The sequence below is a fragment of the Colossoma macropomum genome, unplaced genomic scaffold, assembly GCF_904425465.1.
Source record: "Colossoma macropomum unplaced genomic scaffold, Colossoma_macropomum, whole genome shotgun sequence".
NCBI lineage: Eukaryota > Metazoa > Chordata > Actinopteri > Characiformes > Serrasalmidae > Colossoma > Colossoma macropomum.
Genome location: NW_023494794.1, coordinates 12566674 through 12576741, shown reverse-complemented (window position 1 = coordinate 12576741; position 10068 = coordinate 12566674). Strand labels below are relative to the sequence as shown.

The 10068-nt window shown below is 43.2% G+C and overlaps 1 protein-coding gene across 1 annotated transcript in view; it reads right to left on the bottom strand.

The window, feature by feature from the left end:
* The window catches only part of tprn (taperin), a 25677-nt gene extending 17823 nt beyond the window's left edge, over positions 1 to 7854 (bottom strand). The window contains exon 1 of the mRNA XM_036580213.1: positions 5320 to 7854. Within this exon, the coding sequence (XP_036436106.1) occupies positions 5320 to 7482 (2163 nt within the window). The 5' untranslated portion in view covers positions 7483 to 7854. The remainder of the gene's footprint in view (positions 1 to 5319) is intronic.
* Positions 7855 to 10068: the final 2214 nt, after the last annotated feature.

Sequence of the window (10068 nt, the reverse complement as noted above, 5' to 3'; positions counted from 1 at the left end):
ACTGATATGCTAATACATGGCACTACCTCCTCAAAGTCATTACAGGAAGCAAAGAGTCAAAGACCCACAATGATAGTTGCTTCCCTGTTGACTCTAATTCAAAACTTTATAAAGAATCTCAGCACAACTGTATACCTGTGGGATCTCTGTGTGGGTTTTTTTGGGACACACATGTGTTTATGGTTTTCTATGTGTCATTCTTTGCTCATTGCAAGCCAAGCGCAAAGATGCATTGGTGTTCCACAACCTAACATTTTGTTTTTAATGAATAACTGAACAAGATTACCATTTTACATAAGCAACCTACATGTCTCTATGCAAATGAAAATGGAAACTTTAGACACAATATAGACACTATAAAAACATGCATCAAAATAAATATGACTAGTGAAAAAAGGCTGTGTCAAACAATGGCAAATTTTGCTTTCTACTTTCTATTTAACAGCAAGGCTGAACAGCAGGTTTTTTTGAAAATGCTATATATCCATTTGTAACAAGAAGAGGTTTGAAATTAATAAAATATGATGTATAAATCACTTTTAAAAAATCAAATAAAGGTGTCTATATTAATTATTATATGGCATTGATTGTACGTGTAAAGCCCAGTCCCAATCATAACCATGTATCATAAAATAAAAAGATTCATGAAAATGGTGTTTGTGTCTTAAAATATATATATATATATATATATATATATATATATATATATATATATATATATATATATATATATATATGTGTGTGTGTGTGTGTAATATTGACATCTATAGTATGTTTTTGATGAATCAGTAAATTCAGTGAATTCCTTCATTATTTATTTTGAGCCATTTAACTGTTATTAGGGCTTCACCAATAAGTTAATCATGGGCCCAAATACAAGCACTGCTGGTGCTGGTATCAATGCAGAGACATAAACATTTGTAAACTGCAGAGACTGGGATTAAATCTACATGATTTAACATTCAGAAAATGTAACATTTATTTTCTTTAGTGTTAGAAATGCAGAGAATAAAGTAAATAAAGCAAATATCTGCCAATACTGTGATTCCGATATCATAACGCAGCCCGATTTGTACTACTGTGTTAAAACTAACCCAATAAACTAGTATTTTACCTTGACTAGCCTGCACTGTAAATTTATATGTGCTTCAAAACAGAGCTATATTACAGCCACCAAAAGGGTGATTAAAATTATATATTGTAATTATGAATTCTGAGACTCATGCACAAAATTTAATACTTGAAAACAGCAGTGCTGGGTGGCACAGACCAAATATAATAGCACAATGTTGTCTAAATTTAAGACCAGTATCAGTGTAGCAGAGGTTTATGAGCTACGGTCCATTCATAAATTCTGCTCCGAATTACTCTGCTAAATCATGGGCTTAATGCCCTAAAGACTGATTATGGTTCACAGTCATAAGCTTAGCACCCTAAAGACTAATTACAGAGTGCTCGATTGTATCAATTACAAATAACAGAAGCTGGGGAGATGGCGAAGCTCACAGAGGAAGCACAGCAAAACACACACATGCACAGATCTTTCAGATTAGAAGCCATCTCTCTATGCGATAATAACAGCTCACACAATCAAGTCTTAACCTCAAAGGCTACCAACAGCACCACTATTAGCATTATTCCCATGAAGATCTCCACATCACAGTGTTCACACACTGAAGATTTTATTCTTCCTCACAGACAGCACTACATTACTTACTTTTACAACTAAATCATTAAACATGAGGAAACAAATGGTTTTAAATTACTATAATCATCTGTAATGAAAGCTTTTATCTCAGTAAGGGTAAGAGAAGAGAAAAAACGCAATGTATATTCAATATATTTTAAATACATTACATTTTATCATTGTGGTTATGACTTTTCCTTTCCCTGCTGATAATTCAAAAGTTCTCTACTCATCTAGTGGTCCATACCAAATATACTGTCAAACGTATACAATGTACAATAGCGATGGCACTGACTCTATAACTGGTATCAGTATCAGTCCGATATCAACGGAAAATCAAGTGAATTCGTTCCAGTATTGTATGACAGGCTACTTCTCAATGTTGGAAATTCTCTACTCATCTAGTGGTCCATACAAAATATACTGTCAAACGTATACAATGGACAATAGCGATGGCACTGATTCTATAACTGGTATCAGTATCAGTCCGATATCAGCGGAAAATCAAGTGGATTCGTTCCAGTATTGCTTGACAGGCTACTTTTCAATGTTCATCTTGAGTGAAGTGCTTCTATTAAAATTAGTTCATTTTGAAGTAGCAGATTTAAGAAAAAAAAAAAGAAAGAGAGGTCAGTGTCAATATTGGTCCTTCCTTAAGGTTTCAATAATGGTTTCTGAAAAGAAACAGTGGTGTTCTGTCATTCAGTAGTACAATACATGAAGAGTTTATTCCAAAATGGTACCAGTTTTTTGAAGAATAAGGGCTGTATAATAGAAAACATATGTTTAAACGTAGCATTATTCATAATCATTGATATTTGTTGTGTATGTGAAGCCCACTCTCAACCGTGTATAGCATTAAAGGAAATTCTTAAAAGTGGTTTATTATGCATTTTGGAACAAAATCCTTCTGTCTGAATTTTGGACTACATGAGCAACATACTACAATGTATACAATTTCCATTTGGGTATACATGCCTCTTTTATTTTATTGTTAAAGCTTTCACAGTAAAAAGCACTTTGTAGCTCAAGTGAAAGTCAAAGAACAGCGCAAACCCATTATTAACCAACAGGGTGCAGCCATACAGGCCCTAGAACCAAGTGAGGTAAACTCCATTTGAAAAATAAGCTACGCTGCATTTCCACATAGCCACTTCCACAACCTCATTCTCTGGCCATCTGAGGCCAGGCCACAGGGGCCTTCAAGTAAAAGAGGACAGGCCTTAAGTAGTTCAAAGCCTGCTGTCTCTCAGCAAGCTGTTTTTTGCTTTAAATCAGAAGATTCTCTAACACGGCCACTCTAGTCTTTATGTCTAGTTGATATTTTCTTCCTCTTACCATTTTATTTTTAGGCCTTGTGTGCCAAACTGTGTCATAACGTCTTTCCCTTCCACCAACATTTCTACAGATGACTAATATGTTTCATGGAACAGTTGAGCCTTTTCACATATCGTAAAATGTACAAGCAGGAACTGCAAAGTCCAAACGAGATCATTTCAACTAGCCTGGGTGGCCCAGAAAGCAAATACCATATGAAGTAATCAGGCCATAAAACTGCTCTCTCTGTGTAGAAAAATCAACCCTGTGTACCACTCAAGCTTAGAGGAACAACCGGCAGAGAAAGGCCAGCCTAAAAGCCATGTTCAGCCTACACAGGACCTGGTGCCCAAATTCCACACAAATTGTATGCTCTTTGATGGCCACAATTGCTTGGTCCAGCCCAAGCTTCTAACCAGAAAGTGATCTTGGCAGGGGCAAAACAGTAGCTGAAAGGAAGAGAACAAAAACAAAAAAGGCATAGCATACAATGCACCAATCCCAGCTGAACACAAGCACAAAAACAGTGCACAAAGAGGCAGTGTAACAGGTGCTTGAGTTGTCATGCTTTGGAAAGAGCTACATTGTATCTACCTAGGCGTGACCACTTGGATGCCAGAAAGAGGTGAAGAGAGGACAGGCATGGGAATTTATAGCTAAGAGAGTTTAAAGAGATGGAGCTGCCACTGATTATTAAAAAAGGATTGGGCTGATTCCATTCTGGCATGCATAGTGTTGATATTAAAGCTGACACACCGGCAAGTCTGAGATTCCCTTGCCATGAATCATCAGGCAAAGATGAGATACATGAACACAGTAATTTTATAGATTTGCCAGCCAAGAGCCAAATACAGATATCTAGAAATAGCAGCCGAACATAGTTGTCTCAGCAAAGAGCTGCTGACTATTTGATAACACCCTATAACAAACATCTAGAACTAGATAACTACAGTTTAGTATAAACTAAAATAGGCCCCAAAGATTTTTTTTTCCCTACAATTTACCACTATTTCACCGTTATCCATATTCAACATCACCTACAAACACTCAGAACACACTTGGAGGTTCACTTGCTATTTTGGATAGTACATGCAATGGCTATATTTGCGTTGTAGACATTGCAACCCCTGGTTCCTATCACCAGCACTGTAAATAAATGTTTGTTTCATATCAAACCACTCTGAATGTGTTGACATCTCAAGCGTTTAATTATGCAGAATTTTTGTCATTTGAACGAAAAAGAAAATAATATATATAACACACACACACACATACATACGTATATATATATATATATATATATATATATATATATATATATATATATATATATATATATATATATATATAAACACTAAGTGCACAAAAGGGTCACCTTTGAAGCTCTTATGAACCCATAAACCACAAAGCAACAGTTTACTCAGTGAAATAAAATGTCACTGGAACTCTGTATGTTAAGGCTGACTATGAAAGCACAGCTCGGAGTCCAACACTTCACACCACATGACTCATCACCTGACCCCAAAAAGCATGAGTTTCTGTTCAATTACAACAGCAATAAACTGTTGTTATAAAACAGAAACTACAAGCCTCTTCAAGGCTTGATAAGACAACAACTGTAACTAAATAGTCTCTCACTTGTCCTGCTATAGGCTTTTAATGGGAAAAGCTTTACGTAAACCTTTAACTGAAGTAAATCTGCTTAAAATGCAGTCTGACCACCACAAGTCAGATTCTGAGTGGAGGGTGTGCAGAAGAGACAGATCAAGACAGGCTGTCCAAGCCAAATCCCATGGCCTGAGTAACAGTTTGATGAGATTGCAAGGTCAATAAGTCTCAAGAATGAGCTAACCCAATAAAACACGGCACAACAGCATGTGAGAGTGTGGCAGTGGTCCACAGAACTATTGTTTTGTCAGGGGCCAAGGGGCTAGTCAGAGAAGCACTGGTAAGTTGTTTCAGTGTTTAGGAAATGTCTGTTCAGATTTAGTCATTTTGTGTGTGGATTTATGATGTGCTTTGATCTGACGGTAAGTGAAACAAAAACCCACATACACTGACTGCATGAGCTCATTTTCTCCTGAAATGGAAAAATTAATCAACTTATGCTGTGAGGACAAGCACTGAGATTCAGATGAAAACTAACTACAAACTAAATACAAACTATTAACATTTTCTGTGATGTGTGAACTGATAAGTGGTGAGCATATTTCTGTAGCAGCATACATCATTTGGAAAATAAAAATCACCAAACATTACTACATGAAAAACATTGCTTTAATAAACCAGATAAGACAGTTAAATGTGTATTTTACCTTCTTTCCTGTGGAGCCAGTTTTGGACAGGCAGGACCGGCCCAGAGAGAGGTAGCCCCCGATTACCTCAATTTCCTCTACTGCTGGGTAGCGCTTTTTTAGCAGGGTGCCCAGCTGAGCATAGGGCGCCTGCGGGGTGGATGGGGAACCCTGGGGCGTTGAGGCAGGTTCCTGGGTTTCGGTTGAGGCAAGCTGGGGCTCGGATCTGCGCTTTGGGACGACCGTAAACGTGTTGCCCTTCCTCCTCTGCACCATGGGGCTGGGGAAGGGCGGTAAGGGCTCCACCACCACGTCATCAATGTTAGTGATGGGCAGCCTATCGGGAGCTTGGGCCTCCTGCGGCGCAGGAGGTGACACAGATTTTGTGGGAGAACCAGGTGAGGGTGTTGTGGAATCGTGAGACAGGGTGGTTAAGCTGAGCCGGGGTGAAGCAGGCTGAGGAAGTTCCGTTTTGGCTGATGATAGCGGGCTTGGGGTCTTTGCTAGCTTTTCTGTGGACAGAGCAGCCGGCAAGGGTGTTGGTGAAGCAGGGGTTGGCACTGTTGGCACCGGAGACAAGACAGGACTGGAGGGTGCCACAGACAGGACAGGGCTGGAGGGCGCCACAGATAAGACAGGGCTGGAGGGCGCCAGAGACATGACAGGGCTGGAGGGCGCCAGAGACATGACAGGGCTGGAGGGCGCCAGAGACTGGACGGGGCTGGAGGGGGCCAGAGACTTGACAGGCCTAGAGGGCGCCAGAGACTGGACGGAGTTGGAGGGCACTGGGGCAGCCCCATGACGCTTAGGGATGACAGTGAAGGAATTGCGAGACTGAAGGCGGAGGTTGGCGAGGGCGCGAGCCTGCAGATCACTAGCAGGCAGGGAGGACAAATCTGGACGAGGGGATGGGCGGATCTCAAAGCTGGGCGACGTGATGGGCTCAGTGATGGCAGCAGGGCTCGGCGACGACTCAGCATGGGCATGGTGGCTCTCTGGAGAGCATGGCACCTTGGCTTTGGACGCCCCATCTGTGCCATCCCAGTCCCGCTCCCTCACTGGCTTGGCTTGGGACCTCTCTGCCTCCTCTCTGGAGTTGACTGTTACGCTACGGCCCCCGCTTGCCTCAAAGCGGCGCCGGAAGGAAGACACTAGCTGTGGAGATCCCGAGACTGGAGTGCTACTGGCTGGCTCACCAGGCGAGTCGTGCAGCTTTGTTTTGGAAGACTGGCTGTTCTGGAAGACTGGTTCCGCCACTACCTGGCTCTGCGATACACAAACGGGTGAGCTTGGCTGTGGACTCGCTGCATACTTTGGCACAACGTCCGGCTGAGCCTTAGGCCGGGGACTGAACCGGGACGGTCCGGTGTCCAGGTCGAGAAGGTTCTCCGAGCTCCGGGATTTCCCTTGTAGCTTGCCATAGTTCCTATCGAACTTCTGAAGCATGCGACTCACCCTGCCCTGTCCTTCAGTCAGATCGGCCAAGTCACCGTCTGGACGTCCCAGCGTGCTCAGGTTCTCCTCGCTCCTGCTGAGTGCCGTGTCGTAAACGACCACCTCTCTCGCGCGGATCTCCGTTACTGGACTACCTCTCCGGTCCAGCAGGTCGTTGAGAGAGCTGTATCCGCTCACTGTGCCGTTCTGCTGCGGTTTGGCCCCATGCTTCAACCCTGCGCCCTCCGGAAAGTAGTCCGGGTCGGACTCAATGATAATGATGTTTTCAGCGCGGATGGTCCGGATGCCCGGGACGCTGCCGTATAGCTCCAGGACGTGCTGCAGCGGACGGGCCGCGTTCTCTCTCTCCCGTCGCTTCTTGCGCTCTTTCTCCAGCTTGATGAACGGGTTCTCCTGCAGCGGCCCCAGACTCTCTCGCAGCACGAGGCTCTCTGGCAGACCGCCGCCGCCGTCATCGTCATCCGTCTCCGTCGCCCGGCCATTGGTATGGGAGGGGGACGGCGACGGCGACGACGACCGCGGCTCTTTTGTCTTCACCGGAGACGTGGCCGGGGACGCGCCGTGATGCCTTGTCTCAGTGCCCGTGGCCTCGTCCTCACTCTTCGAGCCGCTTCGAGCCGTCACCTCGCCGCCCTTAGCCTTCCTCCGCTCCAGCAGCTCCCGCTTCCAGGCCGGCATCCTAGCGCTCTCCTCCTTGCAAAGCACGCCGACGTCCCCGCCGCTCGACATTATGGAGAAGGAGATGCTGGAAGAGGGAGAGGAAGGGGGTTAAAAGGAGCAGAACAGCGGACTGTGAGTGGAACTGTGAGGGTCGCCGCTGGCGTCTGCCTCTTCGCTCCTACGAAGGTTTTCTTCTTCTTAACAGCCCGTCTGCGTCCCGTAAAGGCTTCACAGCACTCCCACTTGCAAAACACGCCTACTGGAGAAACGTCACTGCAACATACTCGCCTTGTAAAAAACCCTTTAGGCTTGTACACTTCTCACATGTTATAGAGCTGGAGCTCAAACCTTCCATGTTGTTTAGACTAACGCTCGGAAACGCAACACCGCTACCTTTACTTCCATTTTTTGTCACGACACTGTGCTAACGAATAGACTCCACCTCTCCCCAGTGCACTGATGCTACAGCTGATTTTGAAGCTCTGGATAGCGAAACCCTAACAAAATGCTAACCGGTGCTAACGGGGCTAACAGTGCCGCATCAACAGAGTGAATGGTAAAATACTAACAACATGCTAACCGGCGCTAGCAAAGCAAAGAAGCCCTTAAACCACCTTCCGGCCATGGAATAGGAGCTCTACAGGTTGGTCTACAAGCCTTACAGTTTTCAAGTGCATGAACCATTTAAATATGCACCACAGCATGCATTTTCTTCCAAAAGTAAAACGTCCAGGACCCTGCAGTCTACACTTTGTTCATAGAAACGCGACCTGCTCCCGGCTGTAGTGACGTTTCTCGAGCAGGCGTGTGTTAGAGCAAGAATAGGCGTGTTTACAACGATACTGGGCGTTTCCCGTAGGGAAGCTGGGCGGGTTTTAGCGAGAGTGGGCGTGTCCCAACAGTCTTGCGGGACCAGATGGACACTGTTTGGGTTTTCTTGCGCGAAGCGCCACAGCCTCTGCACCTGCGAGCGTGACGTCAGTCCGGCAAGCTGAGCGCTGAAGATTCGTTCGCTCGCCTCAGGACACGCCTCTTTTTACAAATCGCCACGCCCACTTTAGTAAGTCCTCTCGTGTTCTATTATGAACAACCGCGTAAGCCCTGTCAGTCAAACACACCAAGTCCAGCCCTCTCAGAGTGCTTTAACCCTTTCAGCAAAAACATTCGACTGGAAACAGTATCAATAATGGAAACAGCATTAACATGCATACAGCGTACACGTATAAAATCTACAAGCAATGAAAGTCGGGCTGGTTATTGGCTCTGGGCTATTTTTTCTTGTTTTAAAAAGCGTAAAGTAAAAAAAAAACAGTTACATTCTAAGTAATAGTCAAGAGAGTACGCTAACACATTGTTTATAACATCCGTTTTGAGAATTAGGTTAAAATAAATCTATTGTTAAAGTGGTAAACGAGAACATGTAGCCTGCATGTCCCTATTGTTGTCATTATGGGACAACTAGCCTCCTGAGCCGGTAGGAAACGATGCCTCACATGTTCCAGTAGTAATAAGATTAATTAAGGCTACATAAATATAGATTGTTCTAGGCTATTAAGAAACTGCTTACAGTTTAATAGGTGATTATAACTAGCATCCTATCAGACGGTTGTAGTTGCATTGGCTGCAGCTTATTTTAGTGAACTAAGCACAGGGTTCTCTTTTTAAATGTGTGTGTGTGTAAGTGAGAGAGAGAGAGAGAGAGAGAGAGAGAGAGAATACAACCAAATCTTTTTTAAGATGTGAGTAGTGACCTGGGTTCAGCTGTTGACATTTACAAACACAATGGGCTATATTAGATGCCTAGCTACAAAATGCTTAGTGTTTTTTCACTTTCCATTCTTTTGCATTATCACAAAGTCCAGGCAAAGTTCAGCAACAATAAACGTGAAACACCTCCGTGTTCCTATGTGTAATGATTGCTTAACTCTAACAGAACCAATAGAAACGTATAAATACTCAATGCATTGAGTGTTGAAATCTCGGGATTCTACTTAAAAAAAACATTTCCATTGTTAAAAGAAAACTGTTGTCTCATACAAAGAGATTTATGATATTATATATGTTTACATTGTTTTTATTGTTGGTAGCGCCCCAAATGACAATAATAAAACACATGGCTCATAACTATAATTCCTTGTCCTCGGTTTTGTTTGGTCCGTAAAGCAATGGATGAGGAGCGGAGTATTAATATTGAAAGCAGTAATTAACTCGACACCGCCACCTGCTGGTCACAAAGGCATTTTCACCGTCCTCCAAAATGCAAACCCACTCAACTTATCCTGCTGCTTAGTGCAACTTCATTCCAAATACATATTACTCCATTACACTGGTCGAGTTATTCATAAGTTACGAGAGTAAGGAATGGAAACTCTGACCCACTGGCAGTTCCTTGCCATTTAAGGACTGTAGACAACTCATTTTTTCTGGGAAAAACAAAAATTAATGCTAAATGCTAAGGTCAAAGACAGAACAAGAGGTACCAAATGCACAGGACAAATGAAAGTTTATATGTAGATTTATTTACAATATGTACAAACAATAAAAGTTATCATTCCACAGATAAGGTAACAGCATTCAAAGAGAGAACAAACCTTGCTCAGCACTTAGGACATCACAAATGAAAAATTGCACATAACCTTTAGCATCAGCTGTGAG